This window comes from Diorhabda carinulata, chromosome 4 (assembly GCF_026250575.1).
Source record: "Diorhabda carinulata isolate Delta chromosome 4, icDioCari1.1, whole genome shotgun sequence".
Lineage (NCBI taxonomy): Eukaryota > Metazoa > Arthropoda > Insecta > Coleoptera > Chrysomelidae > Diorhabda > Diorhabda carinulata.
Genome location: NC_079463.1, coordinates 30,093,184 through 30,115,311, shown reverse-complemented (window position 1 = coordinate 30,115,311; position 22,128 = coordinate 30,093,184). Strand labels below are relative to the sequence as shown.

The window sequence follows — 22,128 nt, the reverse complement described above, 5'->3', positions numbered from 1 at the left end:
GATATTTGCAATGTCAATATGAATTTATTAATTATCTATGTATATCTCTACTAGATGTCGATGGAATTTCTGTAGATGTGTTTGTGTCTTCGATAGAATTTGTTGAGTGATTCGTATTTGTGGTGGAAAATAAGTATTCTATTAGCTATTTTAATCTTGTTTGTTATTGAATCATCTATATAAGCTTTAAGGTCATGCAAAATCATCGAAATGAAACTGTCAACTGTCAACTGTCAACATTGAAGTGGCTAGAGTCACATTTAAGAAAGTTAAAGTCGTCTACTCCAGAGCATCCCGAAAGTGTTTTGCTGTCACTTTCACTACATAGAACACTCAAAACGCAACTTTCGGTATGTAAATGAATACAGAACGAACAACTTGCAGATGGCGTCGTCTAAAAATATTTTTTTTTCATATTTCAAGGGAGGAAAGACGTTTGGTTAGGTATTTTCAGTAACTTTTGCATAAAACAAGTTTTTTATATAATTTTTTACACGCGTTTTTTATACACGTCAAATATATAATAATTCAAAGTTTTCTTTAAAACTACAAAGAAAGGGGTGAAGAGTGGCAGAAGAGACCATGAATAATTTGCTTCCAAAAAAGTCACAAACAAAAAAAACGTTTTCACTTTTTTTCTTTGACACTCAAGTGACAGGTGAATTTCATATTTTGCGCATCATACTGGGATTAAGTACGACACCCGTTTGCGCATCTTACTTACTTACTTACTTATTTCAGTCGACGAACATCCAGTACCGCTTTGTGGATTTTCTTCAGCATTTATAGAGTCGTCACCTCAATTGGTCGACCCCTGCGATGCTGGTCTTTCTAATACAGTGATATTTTTCAAGCAACTACCGCCATCTCTAGGTCAGGCCAGGTACTTCTGGGACCATCCTCGTAGACAGAATTTTTCTGACAAAAGCAAAAAAAAGTATGATTTCGATCATATCGGAAAGTCTTTATCATTATCCTAAAACATTTGCGAACGTATCCATATTTTATCTCGGATATCTTTGGCAATAAATTGCGATGGTATCCCTGACAACTGTTTCAAACATATTTTAAAATTTTAGGTATTAAACCCTCACTTAATTATTCAATTTTTATCCGAAAAACTCATAATCGCGGGATTGTTTCGACGGCTCCTTTGATATATTTCATTATCTATATCATAGTAAAAACAGAATATCGAAAAACAGTTGATAGGACTAAAAAGTAGAAGAGAATTTTCAGTATAATATTTAGGTAAACTCTGTTCGGTTTCTTCAATTTCCACATGAGAAAAATTACACGAACAAAAACAAGCAAAACATGCAAAAAAAGCAACATAAAATAATGCAACACATATAAAATAAGAAGAGAGACAATGGGAAGTTATTTAATCTTGAAGACACAAAAGCATCAACCTTAATTAACTATAATAATGAAAGAAACGTTTGGAAGTCCTGTACAGAAGTAGAGTTAACATAGAAGCAACCAAGAGAAAACCAAGTGCAAGAGAGGAGCATAATAAAGCGCCAGAAAAAATAAACAACCTCATAAAATAAAGAGAAGATGATACGATCTATGAATTTATCAAAGAAATATGGGAACAAGACACTATTCTAGGAAAATAGAACAAGGGACAACTGATTCCAATATTTAAAAAAATGTCCAGCTCCAGAGGAATTATGTTTTTACCCACCACATACAAAATATTGACCATGAATGATAAAAAATAGCGGAGCACGTGGAAGAGAGAGCCCTGTTGGAGAATTCCAACAGGGCTTTAAAAGAGGGAGATCAACCGTACACGCAATACACACTATGACACAGACATCGAAAAAGTACTAAAATCATGATATAGAGCTAAACACTGTATTTATCGATTTTAAAACAATACCAGATGGTATGAAGAGTAGAAAGCTAATGAGGGACTATGGAAAAGTAAAAAAAAAACTTATAAAATTAATAAAAATGATAATGGAACGCTCAAAAGCGAAAATACTAACTCGGAAAAGTGCTACGATTATGAGATAGTGCTAAATACTCTATTTATCGATTTTAAAACAATACCAGACGATATGAAGAGTAGACAGCTAATGAGGGACTGTGGAAGAACAAAAAAACTCAAAAAATATGCTACTATGGAATGGATATGAGCAAGATATGAAGTAATATATAAAGAAATCCGTTGGAAAGGCCTGTGTCCAAAAGTGGCTAAGACGATTCCAATCAAGAGTATATAGTTTAAAGACCATGCAAATTTTGGTTCATTTTCTATAGGAAATGGTGTACTCGTATATAGGTCAATCGGTATCAATATTTACTAGTATGGTTTCCATACAAATGCGTACTTATATGGCGTGATACAGAATTACCTCACAGACCGTTGGATGATATACAAACCGAAGCGGAGAAAAAAAAGACAGAGGTTTTCGTCGTGTCCGAAATAGGGCTCCACCAGCTTGACATTGAACTGACGTTTTGGGAACACCGTATCCAAAAAAAAGCTCTATGATATTTGGGATGAATCCATGCAAGTACAGATAGATTTATGCAGTGCTTACCCCGCAAGTTCTAATAGACCTTCTGGCGGAGTATTCATCCCCATAGAAACCACGAGGTGAAAATGCAGACGAGAGATACTCTTAAAGTAATACAATAAATGAGAAAGTGAAACCAAAGGACGATAGACCCACAAATTAATCAGAAGCAAAAAGAATTGAGTAGAAAAAAGCTACTACTATATAAGTGAAAATTTCTACGCCTCAATTTGAACATGTAGCTTGTAAAAACTAGTCTTTGAAGTAGTTGTAGCAAAGGAAATACGTGAAATTGAAGGGAAAAACACAATTAATGAGCAAACAGCACAGAGTTTGAGATCATCTAAACAATCCTAGCATGGAAAATAAAAGATTAGATAAAGGGCAATTACCAGAACTCGTCGTAAAAAGAAGTCGATTCCAAGGGAAAGGCTTGTTAGGTGTCTCATGGAATTATGATGGTTTACTCTACTTCGAAATCATTCCAGATGGTGGAGCTATCAATGCCGAGTTACATAGTGGTCAGCTCATGCAAATGTATGAGGTTTTATTGGAAACTTATTCCTGTTTATTTAATCGAAAGCAGGTTCTCTTGCAACATATTACTCAACCACATACTGCGAAAGTTACGTGGAATAAGATCGAAAAACTTGGTGGTATTGAACTTCTATCACGTCCAGTATTTAGTCCAGATTTTGCACTGTGTGTGATTAGTATTTATTTAGATCAATCGCGAAATTCTTGCGTGGAAAAAAAATGAAACCAAATGAGATGATGAAAAAATGTAGTGCGACAATTCTTTGCGTCTAGATGCAAAGAATAGTTATACCAAGATCTCAAAGAGTTCGCTGAACGTAGAATAGAATACGCTGGGGTATACTTGGAATATTGAGGGCTTTCTTTTTGTATGATTATTTAATTAACAAAAAGTGTTTCATTTTTTGTTGTCTGTTAAGTGCCTTTCATATTTTCGATTATATATAAACGTGTATCAATAAAACACAAAATATGGAAACAAATTCGTGGATAAAATAATAGAAACCGGCCCTTTAGCAATCGATACGATGACGTCAATATGCGCGTTATTAACTCGGCGACGCTTCGAATTGTCTCGTCAGTTGATATTCCTTATCCATAAACCTACGATGCCTCCTATTTGGAGGTCCCTTTATATTTTGATTTCAGTAGGTGTTACTATAGGAACTGTAGACGTTTTCAGTAATTCGTTTTTAGTCAGATTCAAAAATGATATCGGTCCTGAAGAGGCGCATTCGATTGCTAAAAGACATGGATTTGTCAACATGGGTTCGGTATGTATCAATGAAACAGCTGTTTAATTTATAATTATTTATTCGCTTCATCAACTTCAAAATAGTTTTGATTTCATGTACTGAAAGCTAAAAATAATCGATGCACATACAAAAATTATTATTTTTGGTAACTATTGTAATGCATTTTATGTAATTTTATTTATAGTATATTTGATTTTAATATCAAAAGAGGGATTTTTGAACCCATTGATGGCAACGCCGCCTGATGACGTATATATTTTCAAATTACTTCAGATGGAATTTTGTAATCGACTTTTCTTAGTGATTTAATCACTTTTTATATTAAATAAACTTTTAAATCAACCCTTAAAGTTTTATCAATAGATGGCGGTACAAGAAACAAAGATTTATTTACTCGGCGTTACTAATTTCAAAGTGATTTTTATTGAGAAACTGAAAACACTGTTATTAATTGAATTAATTATCTATCGCTCAAAGATTTATAACAAAAATGCGTTAATGGCTGCGTGATTAAGTCGTTGCTTTGTAGACAAATAGTTTCTGGTTCAATTCAGGCAGAGAAAGCTGCAATTTTGCAATACTTTAATTGTCTTTTTAATTGAAGTAAGTTGTTTTACAAATTTCAAAACGATTTTTTGTAAAATAAATCAATTATTGAGCCAAATACTTAACAAAAATGGGAAAAAGGAAAAAGTTGCTATAGTCCATTTCAGAAAGGTATAGAGTCATAAAATGAGGAACTCCGTCCAAGTAATAGATTATACAGTTAAGTTTTGCGTTTAACAGGTACCGGTTAACCTTCTATTAGTTTTATTCTGTTAAAATAAAATTCTTTCTTTTTTACGAATATCCTACCGGCACGCCATTGGCACAATATTTTCAGTGTTTGTGAATGGATAACAATAAGCTTTACCTATAAATTGACACCAACCCCGGTGGTACTACCTGCACTTGATAAAAAGAAAAAAAATTTTACAATAATGTCAAATGTCGATAAATGTCAAACTATGAAAGTGGCTTAAATATTCGTTGGGTCACTCTGTAGTCCCTTTGCATATCTAATGAGATTTTATTACTCTATACCTTTCTGAAATAAACTATAGGGGCCAAACCTGGTAAATATGGTGGGTTGGATAAATTTCGATGAATTAATTTCCTCAAGCGCTTCCATTTGGAAGGTCCCATTTCTAATCTTCAATTATTCGCTATTTCTTTCGCTATACCTACTTCCAACCTCGCTCTAATTAAATCAACTCATACTCATACTCATAATGTCAACGTTGATTCTGGTACTATCGAAAAAAAACCTTTAAATACCCAAAACGTCGGGTAACCCGCTTATTCTATTTAAGATCACATATTAAATAATACATAATAAAGTTGAAAAAGTATGTTGTGAACATATAGGCACAGAAATGTAAAAGAAAGTTGATAAAATATGATATTTAGCTAAAAATTCGCTAAAGTGCTACAGTCCGTTGCAGGCCTTGATCTCTTCTGTAATTGTTTCGATCCAGAACTGCCCTCTGCGTTTCTAAAAAAAACCGTATGCATTTTCGGTAACTTCTTCAATTGCCCTACGCCCCTCTAAGTCTGATTCGGAATTCCCTGTTCATCATAATTCCCTCATTCCAATAAGGGCTTGACAAGTTTTTTTTCAAAATAAAATGGAAACCATTTGAGATATTTCGAAAACTTTATTATCGTGTTGAAGTAAATTCAAAAAATTTATGAATGGAACTCGACTTCGCTCATATGGCCACCGCGGGCACGTTTGCAGCGGTTGATTCGTTGGACCCAATTTTCCATGACTCGGCCACACATTTCGGCCGAAACGGCTGCTATTTCACGTTCATTGTTGGCTCTGAGCTCTTCCAACGTCGTCGGCTTATTAGCATAGACTAAAGAATTGACGTAGCCTCAAAAAGAAAAATATGTAGAGGAGTTAAACCGCACGAACGATGCTGCCATTAGATTTATTGAGATAACACGCTCATCAAACTTGTTCTTCAATAAATCGATTGTAACATGTGCTTGTGGCTTGTGGCGTTGTCCTGTTGAAACTACATGCTTTCCAAGTCCATATATTCCAAGTCGGGCCAAAAATAATCGATAATCATGGCGCGATAACGATCACCATTCACAGTAACGTCGTCGACGAAAAAATATGTCCCTATGACGCCGCTGGCATGCAATCTGCACCAAACAGTTATCTTTTGTGGATGAAGTGGTTTTTCATTAATCACATGTAGATTTCCACCCGCCCAATACCGCACATTTTGTTTATTGACAAACCCATTGAGCCAGAAATGAGCTTCTTCACTGAAGATGATTTTTCGATTTGGCGCATCTTTTCCAGAGACCAATCGGATAACGTACGTCTTTTCGAATGGTCCATCGGCTTCAATTCTTGAGTGAGCCTGATCTTGTATGGGCGTGAAGTAAGATCCTTACGCAAAATTCGCCATAAAGTAGTCTTGGCGATGCCCAAGTCTTGAGAACGCCGTGGATTTAACTGATTTGTATCATTTGCTACGGACGTTTCAACGATAGCGATATTTTCGACACTTCGACCATCCCGTAGTCTCACTGGCACGGCAACATAACATAACGAATATGTAGACTCAAACTTGTTCACTAAACTTGTTACTGCCTGTCTACTAGGTCGAGAATTACGACCGAAAATCGGAATTAATGCTCTTAAAGTAGCGACCACCGACTTCGAATTTCTATAGTAAATTTTTAAGAATTGCAGACGTGTATTTCACCATGATGAAAAGGTTATGTCTACTGAATAAACTGACAGTGACAGTTCGATGTTAAGTGAAAAGGTGCGTTCACAAATTAAATTCAAAATTGTCAAGTTCCTATTGGAAAACACTGAATCTTCCTGTTCTATTCTCATATTTCGGGCTAATAGTTTGCTTAATATCCCCCGTTCAAGGATATTTATGTAATCTGCTTATAATTGAACTTACATATTTTTAATTCTGACATTATTGTTTATAATCTTTCTGATCTTTGCGTTTTTATTTCCATCCCTTGTTAGCTGTACACCCAAGTACGTAAATTATTTTTTTATATCAATCCCCACTTTAATTAAATTACAAGTAGCACTAATTCACAATTAATTAAACAATTTTTGATCAAAATTGTTCTCGTTCCAATTTCAAAAATTCGTTCGTGAAACCCGGAAGAACCGTCCACATTCATGTTCACGCTTGAATACGGAGTTTCACGGCATTAATATGGAGCCGCCATTATGTAAAATTTTGTAATTTATGCGTTCATTCATTTTACTTTAGATGAATGAATGCATCTTATACATAAACGTACACTCATTGATATTCTGTTCCCTCCTTTGCACGTGTCCGTATCAAATCAACTGCTTTTCCTCAATATGTTCTATAATTATTTGTTCCAGGGTCATTTGCTCTTTCATTGTGTCGTTTCGGATCCAATCTAACCTCCAATTGCTCTTCTTAATGGATCCATTTCCGTTGCTTCTATTTTTTTCTTTTTTGTTATGATCCATATACCAACGAACCTTTAATCATTGCAATGTAGGTTCTCAGGTTCCTTTTTTACTATTCCATTTAGTGAAATAGTTATTTTTTTGCTCTGTTTATTCTACATTTTATTTCTGCATGATCTTTGTCCAAAATAACTCCTAGATTTTTATAGTTCTTCCATCTTGATTGTACTCTTCTTCCATTAAATTGCGCGCCATTTGTTCTAAATCCTCTATGTCGTTTGCAAATATTATCTGCAGACTGATGGGTATATAACCAGGTATCATCATCGATTTGGTTCCCTCTACTTCCAAGTTGCTTGAACTCTAGAATTACGAAGATGTAGCACCCTTGTTGACTATGAATGATTGCGATACTTAACTTTGGTTTGCTTTTTCAGTTACTGGGGTCCAGGAGAGAATATCATTTCGTAAACCACGGTATACCAATTGCCAGATCCAAGAGGAGTATACCTCATGTGAGAAGATTAAAAGTAGATCCACTAGTAAGTTAAATTGTATACATACATTCATAATTCTTTGAGTTTTTCTTAATTTTCTACACTTTTTTTTCTAGGTTCACTCGGCAGTACAGCAGGTCGGGTTTATCCGCGTAAAAAGAGGTTATAAGCCGCTGAAAGTGGAAAATTTAGTTAAAAATATAAAGCCTCATTCAGATCCGACCGATCCGTATTTTTCCTATCAATGGTATTTGAAAAATACCGGACAGAATGGAGGTAAACCCAAACTCGATTTGAACGTCGAAGCTGCTTGGGCTCAAGGAATTACCGGCAAAAACGTTACCACGGCGATAATGGATGACGGTAATTATAATTATTTTTTTTCAATTTTACTATAATTTTAAGCACTTGGCCCATAAGCAATCCCTTCTGATATACTGAAACTTATTCATGAAAGGGCCTTAAAAGTACTAGATAAAGTATTCAACACCATATATGAGATAGGTCACTACCCCAAACAGTGGTTGTATTCAAAGAAAATATGTCTGTCTTTCATTGACTTCGAGAAGGCAATGGATAGTGTACAACACCTCAAACTAATGTACCTCCTCATACGATTCGACACAGATCAGTATAATCGATCCATCAAAAACTTATATTAGCACAAACTGAACACACTGTTTAGTCCCTGAAGACTATAACCTGAAGACGATAACTTGGTTGTCGAAACGCGTGTCAGGTAGTGTAATTGTGTAAACAGTGTGTTCAGTATGAATGTCACCAACGGTAAAATTCGATCTTACAAATCGACAAATCAAAAGAGAAGTGAGACAAGGATGTGTGGTTTCTCCACTACTGTTTAATTTATATTGCGGGGCGATTTTTCATGAGGCTCTGGAGAGTTAAGGTTAATGGATTGTGAATTAACAATATCAGATAAGCTGATGACACGGTGTATGGAATGTAAAAATCTTATTTATAACCTAAGAAATTGAATAGGGTTATTGTATCATCGAAAATCCGTTTTTGTTTGTGGTTTATTCAGAATTACTCTTTAAAGCATATAAAAAATACACGATGTTAAATCAGGCGATCTTGGTGGCTGGTACATATCGGAATGTTGACTTAACACGTGAATTTTTTAATAGAATTGAAATCAATAAAACCCTGGTTTCTATATTTGTGTAAACTGTAAGGAAATTTACTGTTTTAGGTGTGGACTACATGCATGCTGATTTAAAATATAATTACGTAAGTAACAGATGCGTTTTTTAAGTTTCATTACATTTTTTTTAAGAATGAATCGTTTAAAAACATCTTGTAACTAAACTATAATTTTTAACATTAACATAAATCAAAGTCCTTTAACCGTTACCCTCTGCGCTCCCTTGAGAAATTATATCCGATAAGTTAGAGTCTCTTGGGGTCAAGAGAAATTTTATTTTTACCTGTACGAATTAAATCAAGGACATACTGTAACAAAAATCTCGCAGCCGTCAAGTTCACACGAGAAAGTGTGGGCGAACGCCAATATCTTTGATAAGGAAAAAAACCTTGCCGCCTCCGCCACGAATTTTGCTATCAAATGAGCAACGTTTGTAAAAAGTAATCAATAATGCATCCCTAAACTTTGCTGTCGGAAAACTTGTGTATGTTGATTAAAACAAAATAATGAAGGACTTGAAAGTACCAATAAAACTGATAAAGTTCACGAAAATGACACTCGTAAATATCAGAGAGCTTCGATACGAATAAAGGGCTAAAGCAGAGGCATCCTTCATCTGCTACGTTGTGCACCATAACAGTGGAATGGGTAGTACGAAGAAGCGGAATAAACGCCACGTCAAAACAGAAAATAAGAATAATAATAAAGTCTTATCAACTGGTAAAAAAAATCAATAAAGACGTGCAGAAGTCCAAATTCACGAAAATTATGCATCTTAATACGCATGAAACAAAAAAATAATTGAGTTAAAGCAAGTCAAAAGTTACATGTACCTCGGAAAAGTAATCAAAGATAACGGCGATGAAAAAGAAAACGTTAACTCGAGGAAACAAATAGGCAAGAAGAAGAACTGAGATCAGACCGACTTTATGCAAGCCTAACGTGGATATTAAATAAAAAGGATATAAAATTATTAAATATATGGGAGAGGAAATTACTTAGAAGGGAAAAAAGACGTAGACATATGGAAAAAAATAGGAAATAAAGAATCTATATAATGAAAAAGAAATAAGCAAAATTATAAGATCTAGAAGTTTAAGATGGTTGGGATATTTCGAAAGAATGTCAGAATCAAGAACGGCAACGAAATGAAGAGACCCAAAAAGAGATAATATGGGAAGAACCAAGGAAATCTAATGGATAGAAAAGATCAGGAAGACATGAAAAGAATGGAAGAGTTTATTACCACGCTATCGGCTTAAGTGGCCTTTGTGAATCGGCTTTGATTCTCATAGAAAAAATTTAGACAGAGGTAAAGAAAAAAGTTGTATGAGAAAATAAGACCGTCGAACTAGATGGCGTCAACTCTTCAATCTGAAATTTCTGCATATTATTGGAAAAAGTACTTCAGCATGTAAAACGTGACAATAAAATTAGACTAACCTAACCTAACTCAAATTTGGACGTTTTTCTAATCCTTGTTGTTCATCTTCTTCTTCACTTTATAACGAATCAATTATCGATAACTGCGTAATCATATACGCAATTGTAATTTACTTATTTTATGATCAAATATCACATTTTTGATTTCGAAATTATTTCTATATTTCAGAATGCAAAAGCCAGTTATGATTTTAGCAGCAATGATCCTTATCCATTTCCACGTTATACAGATGATTGGTTCAACAGGTAATTGATTATATTCATATTCACTTTTGACAATAAAACTTGATAAAAAGGTGCTATACTTTATTTAAGACTGGCAAATAAATCCAAATTACTCTTTTCATCTATTTAAACAGTTTTTAAACGGTGGAATGAATACCACTAACACTTATCACTAAACACTTCTCTAGTTTATTTAAATGCATCGTTTACTCCTTACTGTCAAATATTTACTGACTCTTGCTGCTAAGATGTTGCTTATTTACGCCGAAAATTCGGCTTTATTTCTGTTAATTGCCAACCACTTGATGGAAACATCTTCACGACGTTGTTTTTGTTCCATTGTGAGCAAACGCGGCACCCATCTTGCGCACAGCTTTCTCAAGTCCAAATTTTTAGTTAATATGCGATGTACCGCACTTTTTGTTATGCCTACTATGTCTGCTATCTTATACACTTTCAGTCGACGGTCATCCAGTACCGCTTTGTAGATTTTCTTCAACTTTTCTGGAGTCGTCACCTCATTTGGTCGACCACTAAGATGTTGGTCTTCGCAGGTCATACTGCCTCGTTTAAACTCTGGTGATATTCTACTGTTTATAAATAGGGAGCAGACTCATCCAAAGTAAAATATATTTTAGCTTCTATATTGGTTGAACTAAGGCCATTCAAATAAATTCAATGAAAACGTTCACTATTGATGGCTGCCAAACAAATACTAAACAACATGGCGTCTTCAAACTTGAAACATATGCTGTATAGATACAGTGGTATTTTTCAAGCAACTACCGCCATCTCTAGGTCAGGCGAGGGACCATTCTCGTATATTCAAAGATTTTCTAGATAATTCGGATTCTTAGATCTCTAGAATGCCGTGAACAATTGAAAGGCCTCTTTGGAAATTGTCTTCATAAAAACATTTACAACATATAACACATATACAACATATAAAAACAATAAACCATAATTTAATTAGGAAAATGGCAACATTATGAGGTGTGATCAATATACGACGACTTGATATATAATTTTTTTATTGTGTTTATTTTTTTGAATCATTCAAGATCAAAATAACTGAGTTTAAAAAGCAAAAGTTAAACACTTTTTAAGCAACGTTGTAAAGCATGAAGAATTTTAACCTAACCTAACTAAATTTTTACAATAATTTATAAAAAATGTTCATAATATGATATTTAAATGTTTTTTTGTGAATTGTTTGTTTTTGTATGTACTTTCCGTGAAAAGATAAGTCATTTTTCAAAAAAAATCAGTATTTGAAGATAAATCAGGAAAATTCATGGTTTTTGGATTTTCTATTGGCCAAAAGATTGTTGAAATTTTTAAACTTAGTACTAATTTTTGTCTTACGAATAAATGTGTCGAAAAAATAAAAATAATGATAAAAATTATGGAAAATATTAATTTTTCGATTTTTTGTGACCAAAAACGTGGACCCCTCTTTCAAATAATCACCCCCTCTTGTGGTAACACAAACAGTGGAAAGTTTGTTAAAATCTGTCAATGTTAAGAATGTAATAACTGCAAAATCTTCTTATGAATAGTATCAGCGATTTAAATATGTAAATTTAGTAAAGGAGAAACTATATGGAAAAAAAGAAAGTTCAAAATAGGCTTCAGTCCTCATAGGCTCAATTCCTCACGTATATAAATAAAAAAATTTTTGTATCCTACAAATTTTAAATTATCTATTCAATTTAATTATAATCAAGTAACTCTCCACAATTTTTGTAGCTTCTCGTATATACTAAACGTCAAGCAGTGAATATTGAACCATTATTCACTAGTGAATTATTTTACATATTATAATTAGTATTATTATAATTTTTGACTTCTATCAACTAGAAACTAGTATTCCAAATTAATAATTCCAGTTTTGAAAGACAAAAAAAATACTATAGACCCATGTCTGAAGAATATGGTGGTTATTAGATGGGTTTTGTTGAGTATTTAATAAGAAAACTAATTCACCATAATTGAGATGGCTCGTAATCATGGTGTCCACAATATTTTCAAAACGGCACAATTAGACATAAGTTTTGACATACTTAAACAAATACTTTCATCAACGATTTCCGATTTAACGAAGTAATGATAGAAACACTCAATTACTAATAGCAACGAGTTTGAAAGTTAATTTATCTCGAACCAACACGCCCAAACATACACACACACAAATCTTTTTGTAAAGCCAAATTACATATGATTAAGTCTGAATTTCTGGAACCGCTGGTGATATTCATACTGAACACACTGTTTAAACCAACACAGTCGCAACTTGACTTACCGCGAAAATTCCAGCGGGAAAATCTTGGTTTTAGGCAAATTCTTTACAGCCCACTCTATAGTTAAATAGTCAATGAATAAATGTGAAGATTCCCGCTGGAATTAATTATCGCGAGAGAAGGTTTATTGGTGGGAAAATTTAGTATAAAATCAAGTTATTAGGTCTTAGTTTACCTTCAGTCTTTGAAGACAATAACTTGGTTATCGAAACGCGCGCCAGACAGTGTAATTGTGAGTGTTGGTGTAAACAGTGTGTTCAGTATAAATAACGAGAGTTTAACTGTGTTCAACTTAAAAGAAACAATTCTACAATCACTTCAAACACGTTTTATAAATACTAAACTTTTGATATATCTACTGTATGTATCTTCATTATTCAACTTATTATCCCAAGATGTTATTTATTATATATAGGATACTCATTGAAGGCTATTTTAAATCAAGTTTCAGTCATTAGACATTTTATTTGCTATTTCCGAACATTTTTTTATATTTAACCTCAGAGCTGATCTTTCATCGACTAAAATCTGGTAATTAGAGTTGAAAAGACTGCTCCCAGATGTCAGGCTCTGAGATTCCTTTAACAAGTTTGTGGATGGACAATTCATCTTCTAACCCACAAAATTTGAAGACGTTTCTTTCGACCAGTTTGATTTTTTTATATTTACTTCTCTTGTGTGCATTAGTGCTAAACCACCACAAAAGAATTCTGGTCCTCAGAAGGGTATTTGGACCCACATAAAATGTTAACTATGGTATTCTTTTATATTATAGTCGTATATAAAGTAAATAATAACCACTATAAATGTTACCATTTCAACATTATAATTTTATATCTGTTTGAAGCCATGGTACTCGATGTGCTGGGGAAGTAGCAGCTGCTCGAGATAATGGTATTTGCGGAGTTGGCGTGGCTTACGATTCTAAAATAGCAGGTTAGGATTAAAATGGAAACTTTTATGACCATTCTCGCTATGTACAAGAATCCTTAATTGTTAAAAATATCCAATTTTCATAGCTAAAATATTGTATGTATCACAGGAATCAGAATGTTAGATCAACCTTACATGACGGATCTCATCGAAGCGAATTCAATGGGACATGAACCCAACTTAATAGACATATATAGCGCATCCTGGGGACCCACTGACGACGGAAAAACAGTAGACGGGCCCAGAAATTCTACAATGAAAGCCATAGTTAAAGGAGTCAATGAAGTATTTAAAGATGATGAAAAATATTTATAAATATGAAGTTTATATAATTTTTAGGGACGAAATGGCTTAGGAAATATTTACGTTTGGGCTAGTGGAGATGGAGGTGAAGACGACGATTGTAATTGTGATGGTTATGCCGCTAGTATGTGGACAATAAGTATAAACAGTGCAATAAATGATGGTCAAAACGCGCATTACGACGAAAGTTGTTCATCGACTTTAGCATCAACTTTTAGTAACGGTGCTAAAGATCCAAATACTGGTGTTGTAAGTAGTTGTAATTTTCAAATAATTTAATCGTTAAACTATCACTTATCTTCTCTTCTATTGACAGTACAAACACGTACAACACCTACACTTGTTTTTTTAAGTGATATCCTTTTTATGCCTTATTATGACATCCTAATGTTAAAAAGAGGAAGGTATTAACAATAAATACATTCAATTCGTGTAAAGTTTCTTTTAAACGTTAGAACTAAATAAAAAATTCTGTCTGTATTAAAGTATTTCTTGAGGATACGGGAGTATTTTTTCAGGCCACTACTGATTTATATGGGAAATGCACTACCACCCACTCGGGAACATCAGCTGCTGCTCCGGAAGCAGCAGGTGTATTCGCTTTGGCACTTGAGGCAAAGTAAGTGAATTTTATTAATATATTCAGTTTCATCAATATCGGTATGTGTATTTATAAATCTATTCTTAGACTTTCAAAAAATACATTATACAATATTAATGATATTTCAGTCCAAAATTAACATGGAGAGATGTTCAGCATTTAACTGTTCTTACTTCCAAACGAAACTCTCTGTTCGACGCCAAAGGAAGATTCCATTGGACCATGAACGGTGTTGGATTGGAATTTAACCATTTATTTGGATTTGGAGTGCTAGATGCTGGTGCTATGGTGGCATTGGCGAAAAGATGGAAAACAGTACCCCCAAGATTTCACTGTGAGGCTGGCAATCTTAATAAGATTCAGTAAGTATTCGTTCATTCATTTTTGAAATCAAAAACTGAATTATCTAAACACAAATAACTAGTAAATTTAAAAATAAATTGTTCTCTATTTGATCTAGCTGCTGAACTAAATGCATCATTATTTTCAACAATGATTTATTCCAAATATTCCAAAGAATTATTATTCCATCACATCAAAAATAGTAAATACAAGAAGTCTCAAAAGTTCACCTTTGTATAGCTTATTGTGTGAACGCAGGTATTCGGAGGGACGCAGGAAGTTTGTTAATCAGTAGCCTGGAAATTTAGTAGCTATGGAGCATTTCTCTGGAATAATCTGCGTGTATAAGTTTTTAAGTTCGCAATGTCCTTAAACGATGCACCAGGAGCTGTCTGCCGTTGCTTTAAACTGCTGTAAACGTGTATAGATTATCGTATTTTACACAAAGATCTGGGGTTGTACCATTACAAAATTCAGTTGGTGCAAGAAGCCTTAGAATACTGGTCAGAGGCTTAACTTCGTAAATCAGATGATTGAGCGCTGTCCAACGTTCACCCACATCTTATTTTCGGATGAAACTCATTTTCATCTTAATGAACATGCTAACAAGCAAAATTTCCGCTACTGAAGTGTAACCAATCCAAAACACAAACATCAGAAACATCTAAAATCGCCTAAAGTGACCGTAAGGGCTGCGATGTCGTTGCGACGAATCATAAGCTCTTATGTTTTAAAGAAACACAGTTACTGTGAATTCAGAGTGTTACGTGCAGATAGTGTCTGAACTGCAGAAATTTGATGGTTATAACCAAAAAACAAGATTTCAGAGGACGGTACAACTTTACCCTCGTCCAATAGATGATTGTCACGAGTGAAGTGAAATTTTTCCAGGCAAACTGATGTCCAGGGGCGGTGAAATAAGTTCGCCTCCAAGCAGTCCCGATTTAACACCTATGGACTTTTTTCTTGTGGATATATATCAAATCTGAAGTTTATGCTAACAAACCTGGCACAATTAAAAGAAAATATCTGTCACGAAATGGCAGCCATCACGGAAAAAACTTGCCAAGCTTTCATAAGCAATTTTAGTACTAGATTAAATGAATATCGTGAGCGCCACTGCAATATGTAACAAATATTTGTTCAAAAAAATTCTACTTTTCTTAAAATTGTTTTTTAAATGGGAACTTTCTTTCGGCTACAATTTAACCTCTCAAATATTTTAATTCCAGTAAGATTCCGTCGAAAAATTCTCTGTTGATGAAAATTAATACAAACGCATGCAAAGGCGAAAGCACTGAAGTCAGATATTTGGAGCATGTTCAAGCCGTTGTGACACTAAACGCTACAAGAAGAGGAGACGTTGAATTATTTCTCACTTCTCCTATGGGAACAAGGTCAGATTTACAAAATTGATAGTCATATAATTCTAATAACCTGACTATACTTATTTCTGTTACTAAATTGTAGTACTGGTTGCTATTTAGGTTTTGAGATATGGCAGTACTGAAATTTGACATTTTTCACATGACATGACATGTTTTACGTGTGCTATTTGAGTTGTTTACAGAAACATTTTCGTGCGATGATTTTCTATGACTTTCGACGTGGGTTTAACCAACAGCAAGATCGTCAAAAATCGGCTGTTGCGCCAGAAAACATCGATGCTGTGAGTAAACTGATATTGCAAGAACATCATGTGAGATACCGTGAGATTGAGGCTTTCTTGGGCATTACATTTGGCTGTCAAAAAGATTTGTTCGCTCGTGTCGATTGGTGTAAAGAAATGCTGAAAAAAATCAATCCCGGTGCGTCTATAAGATCGTGACATGCGACGAATCATTGATCTATGCGTATGAACCCGAAACTAATCAAACATCGACTATATGGGTTTTTCTAGATGAGCCAAATCCATCAAAAGTTGTTCGCGCATGAAGCACTCCTGTTTTTTCGGTATAACTTTCCATTGAATGGTCAATTCTAAATGGTACACCAGCATTTGTTTACCAGAAGTGATCGAAAAAATCAGAGAAACCAAACGCAATTCTCCACCACGATAATGCGAGCTTTCACACATTAGTTCAACCAAAAACGTTTTTGAACAATCAAAACATGGAATTTATGAGTCATCCGCCGTACAGTCCTCGTTTGGCACCCAATGGTTTCTTCTTGTTTCCGTAGATCAAAAATAAATCGCGAGGCAAACGTTTTTCTACGTCTGAAGAAGCGGTTGATGCGTTCAAATTACGTGTTTTGGAGATACCTCAATCGGAATGAAAAAAATGTTGCGACATTTCATTCGAACGCATGCAAAAATTCTAAACTTTAATAGCAACCCTCGAATTAGAGAGATTTTATACGAATGAAATTTACAATTTTCATAATATTGACTGGGATTATTTATTATTTAAATTATTTAACCTTGTAAATCATCAACTTTCTTAGATCGATGATACTGAGTCGAAGACAAAATGATGATGATTCTCATGACGGGTTTTCAAAGTGGCCTTTTATGACTACACACACTTGGGGAGAATATCCACAGGGAACTTGGCTTCTTGAAGTAAGTAATTGGTTCTCAAACTTGCTACAATTGTGATAAATAAGCCCTTTAAATCCCCCCTACTTAATTCTGTGTATGTATTTCTAATCTGAGAAATAAACGATTTGATTGATACTATTACATCAAAAAGCATTTGGTCAAAGTTTTATATTGATATATGCTTAAACTATGTATTAAAAACATAAAAAAAATCACATCAGCTAATTCAAAATACGAGGGATAGTGTATAAGTCATGGCAATGTAGATATCTGAACGTATATGTGTCGTGTGAAAGTTCTAAAGGCATAATTTGTACGCAGAACAACAGATGGCTCTGAGATAGATGGTAGTAGCACAGCAACGGCTGTGGAAATAGTCAGAGATTTCAAATTACCCTACGACATTGGGGATGGGAAGAATTGGTACTCTCCCGATATTTCGCTCGGTGACTTTGATCTCATGATTAAGACAGTTTGCACTACAAGAGAACATTGCTGATCCTGAGTGCTAATATGGTGCAGCAAATACTTAGATCGATCGTATTTATCATTGACCGTGTGTAGTGAAAATACCAGGGAATTATTTTGAGAGTTTTTAATAATTTATCGTGTTAATTTTATGTGTACTGTGAAGATAATATTGTCCTATTTACTTCTAGTATATTAGTGAAAGGTTTAGGTAAAAACTATCGACTAAAAAACCTCTTCTATCTCTGGGAACTGCCTCCCTCGCAGGACCACTGTTAGGTATTCGCGAGGGGCGGATCTAGCTATATAACTCTTGGCAGGCAGTCTCTGTTGACAGCATAGCCCGTGTCAGTGCTATTCATTGTCCACACTTCTTCTTTCGTTTGGATTTGTCATCATTTCCATCTGAACTGGTATCTTCAAGAAAAAAAAATAGTTCCCATGACTTTTGTCCCAACCCTTGTATATAAGAGTTATTGTAGGAAAAGAGGAGCTTAAGGAAAGCTGCTTATTTGTAGTGTTGGTCTAGTTGGGCGTAACTCGAGCCAAGTTGAATTGAATTCGCTCAAACTCGAGTTCAAAAACAGGATGGAGTGAAGTTTGCCAATTATTTCAGATTATATTACAAGTTCACATTTATATAGATTCGATGTTATCTTTAAATTGTCGGTTATTGATGTATATTTCCGTGTTTTATGTTGTTTTTATGAAAAATGACGGATCCTAAAAGGAAATCTTTGGTTTGGGATGTATTTGAATTGTCAGTGAATGTACAAGTTAAGTGTAAATTCTAACTTCATAATCAACTCTCGAACTCTCGTATTATCGTACCAAAAATCAATAAAGAATTTATTCAACTAGTTGTTTCACCTTTTTTATGTTTTTTTGTAATTATAAAGGTTATAAAGAATTGTAGAGCCATATTCTATAAGTGGTTCATATGAATATATTTTCAACAGTTTAAATACCAATTGTCCTGTTCCTAAAGTGTTTTTCTCTGTTTATCGTTTCTTTTTCTTGGATAATATGGCGGTTGAAATTGAATCTACGAGGATAGTTCCAGAAATACCTGACCCAAGAAAGAAAACACAAAAATTTTGTAAACAAATATATTTATTTTTCAAAGTATTCTCCTTATAGCTCCATATACTTTTCCCATCGATGTCCAATAAGTTCGATACCCTTTTTATAATAAGAATCGACAAGATCCTCAAAATAGCCAACATCAAATCTTCATTGTTGGAAAATTTTTGACCACCGAGCCATTTTTTTTAGTCTAAGAGAAAAAATAATACGAGACGGATAAATCTAATATTTTACTGTTGATAACGAAGAAACAGTCTCATCCAGAGTCAATTCTAGTTCAGCTTATATATTGATTGGGCTAATGCCTCTCAAATACCGATGACCAATTTTTACCCTGTTACAAATTCACCAAAAACGTTCACGATACCGTGGTATTTTTACTTTACGCCCTTTTTTAGCACTTACCCCATTTTTAATGTTTAATATCTAGGATATAATATGGCAGGATTACCATGAAAAAAAAAATAAAACATTCTACTGTTCAATTATTGATATTGATCACTCGAAACATAAAAATTAACAATAAAAATCTGTGAGAGTATTTTAAAAAGGAACTTTACAAGCTTAAGTAAAAATTTAGAAAAATGTCTTAATTTTAAATAGATTGGAAGCCCGGGGTCCATCATGTCACTCTTTATTTTCAATAAATCGGAAACATAGTTAGCTGCCTAACCAACTTCTCATCTTGTTTTTCTTTTTACAGCATTTCGGATTGAGTTTTTCTTCAATCCTATTTTGATTTCTGTTTCCTCTTTCATCGATCTTGTCAAAATCCCTCTGGATATCATACAATAACTTCTGTTTGACTGTATATTCTGATGTTTGGCTGTGATTATTGTGTTAACAGTATCTTTCAACAATTCAATTGGTAGTAGCACTTTAACTGGCTTTTCAGTATCCTCTTTCCTAACCCTGATGTTTTGCAGTATTGAATTTTTAAGAAATTTTGAACTATCACTAAATTAATTTTGTTTTAGGTTAGATTCAATTCACAAGTACCACAAACGGGTTTTATAAAAGAATGGTCACTAATGCTACACGGGACTAAAGATTCACCATATACAGAATTATCAGTATTAGATCCACATTCAAAATTAGCAATTGTTAAAAAAGCACATGAAACTAGAAGCAAATTATAATTTTTTCAAAGTTCTATAATCATTTCTTTTAAAGATAAAAATAGTGTTATATTTGGTAAACTATTGGATTTTCTTGGAGGCTAATTATGTTAAGACAAAAATAAAATTTTTCATCGAGTTTTTTCATTAGAATTTAAATGTTTTACATGCCTAATTTTTGGAAAATCTACTGGATTAATACTTGAATCTGAATCCGTAAAACTGCACGGATCTATATTGCTCAAGAGGGCTATTTTTTTGCTTGCAAGTTCAGAGATCTCTATCTCTAGAGATACCTACTCATATTTAGAATTTTAAAACTATGTTTTACGCAACTTTAAAAGAAATATAACCACCTCAAAAGCTCTCGACAATAATTGCACGACTTAGATAGGCGTTAAAGTTTATTTACAGTACAAGGGATTTATGAGATCATATTCTTGAAATCACTTCACTTGCTACTAGAGTGTGATTACTGCCAACAGAAATATGGTTCTTGATGCAAATTTTGAAATCTGAGCTGTAACATTGATTTTTATCGATAAAACAGTAGATCCTCCAGGAATGGTACACCTGGTTTACACAGGTCGAGTAGAGTGGGCAAGATACTTGGCTCAGTAGTGATTCGACAAAAATTTGGGGCCCAAGTTATATAACCTATTAGGTTATACCTATTAGAAGAAATAGATGAAGTTTTAGAAAAGGAAATTAACAAAGAACCTAAAGTATGGATTAAATATTGGTTAAGAAGAAAAGACACTCTTAGAGCGTCGACTTTTACTACACAAACACGCTGTAGAATATGTGAAAGAGTACAAATCTATATTGAGGATGACTCTTCACCTAACCTCGAAATTGAGCAAAGAACATACGTTTTGCTTTGACAAAATGGGGTAGATGGGTTAGCTACTGGGCCGAGCAACTCACTTTTTAACTAAACCACTCGACTCGCCCCGCAACTGATCGACTTTGCTGATGTGTCTACATCAAACTAGTAGACCAAGTGTGTGTAATTTTAGTTTGTATTTTCAGGACAAATACCATTTTGACAATTTTAAATTGTTTTAAGAATCAATGGGTAATATGTTTTTTTTATATTTTTTACTTTTGAAATCTCAGGAACACAATTTAATAATAAAAAAATCGACTAAACTTCTAAATATTTTTTGTATAAGAATATAATGAGTTAAATCTTTTATCAATTTACATTGTTTTTCTCAAATTATGAGTTATAATCAACATATTTTGCTTCTGGGTATAAATGTACAAGAATCTATCATTAGTTTACTAATGTAAGTATTCATAGGACCATATTCACATACTGGTAAGTAAAGTCAAAATGTAAATAATGAAATTGTATTTTATGCTCTTGATTATATAGAAATATTCCTTCTAATAGATATTAGAAATACTAAGTCTCTTGTCGTTTGAGCTAACTCCTGTTATGTTGAAAAAGTTTATAAAAAGCTACATGATAGATTATTTTTTCAAAATTGTAATTTGTTTTATAAAAATTATATGTACAAAAATAATTAATAAAAGTTATATACATACAGATATTTGAAGTTTTTTATTATTAACCTGGGGAGTTTAATTAAAATATTAATTAGAAATTATTTTCAAATTGGTCAACATTCTCAACTCTTGAAAAATAACCTACAAATACTCACCTGATATGACTCAAGTGTTGCTACCGATACTTATTAATTTTAATTGTTTACCTTGAATTTTGCTTATATTTTTTTACACATTTTTTCTCTATAAAAGAAAATTTATTACTTTTTGTATAGTTGTCTTATAATATTAG

The 22,128-nt window shown here is 33.5% G+C and overlaps 1 protein-coding gene and 1 long non-coding RNA gene across 2 annotated transcripts; one reads left to right on the top strand and one right to left on the bottom strand.

The window, feature by feature from the left end:
• The first annotated feature begins 3,609 nt into the window (after nt 1–3,609).
• Nucleotides 3,610–21,992, top strand: LOC130893211 (neuroendocrine convertase 2). Its single transcript, XM_057799138.1, has 13 exons — nt 3,610–3,841; nt 7,736–7,840; nt 7,912–8,158; nt 9,009–9,046; nt 10,573–10,649; nt 13,776–13,864; nt 13,971–14,146; nt 14,201–14,413; nt 14,683–14,783; nt 14,894–15,127; nt 16,340–16,504; nt 17,553–17,670; nt 20,181–21,992. The coding sequence occupies exons 1-13, from the start codon at nt 3,677–3,679 to the stop codon at nt 20,340–20,342; spliced, it is 1,890 nt and encodes a 629-aa protein (XP_057655121.1). The 5' UTR covers nt 3,610–3,676; the 3' UTR covers nt 20,343–21,992.
• LOC130893224 (uncharacterized) lies at nt 19,213–22,128 on the bottom strand. The gene is made up of 2 exons (XR_009059164.1): nt 21,992–22,128; nt 19,213–19,393 (listed from the first exon to the last, which is right to left on the bottom strand). It is a non-coding gene; the product is annotated as an uncharacterized LOC130893224 (long non-coding RNA).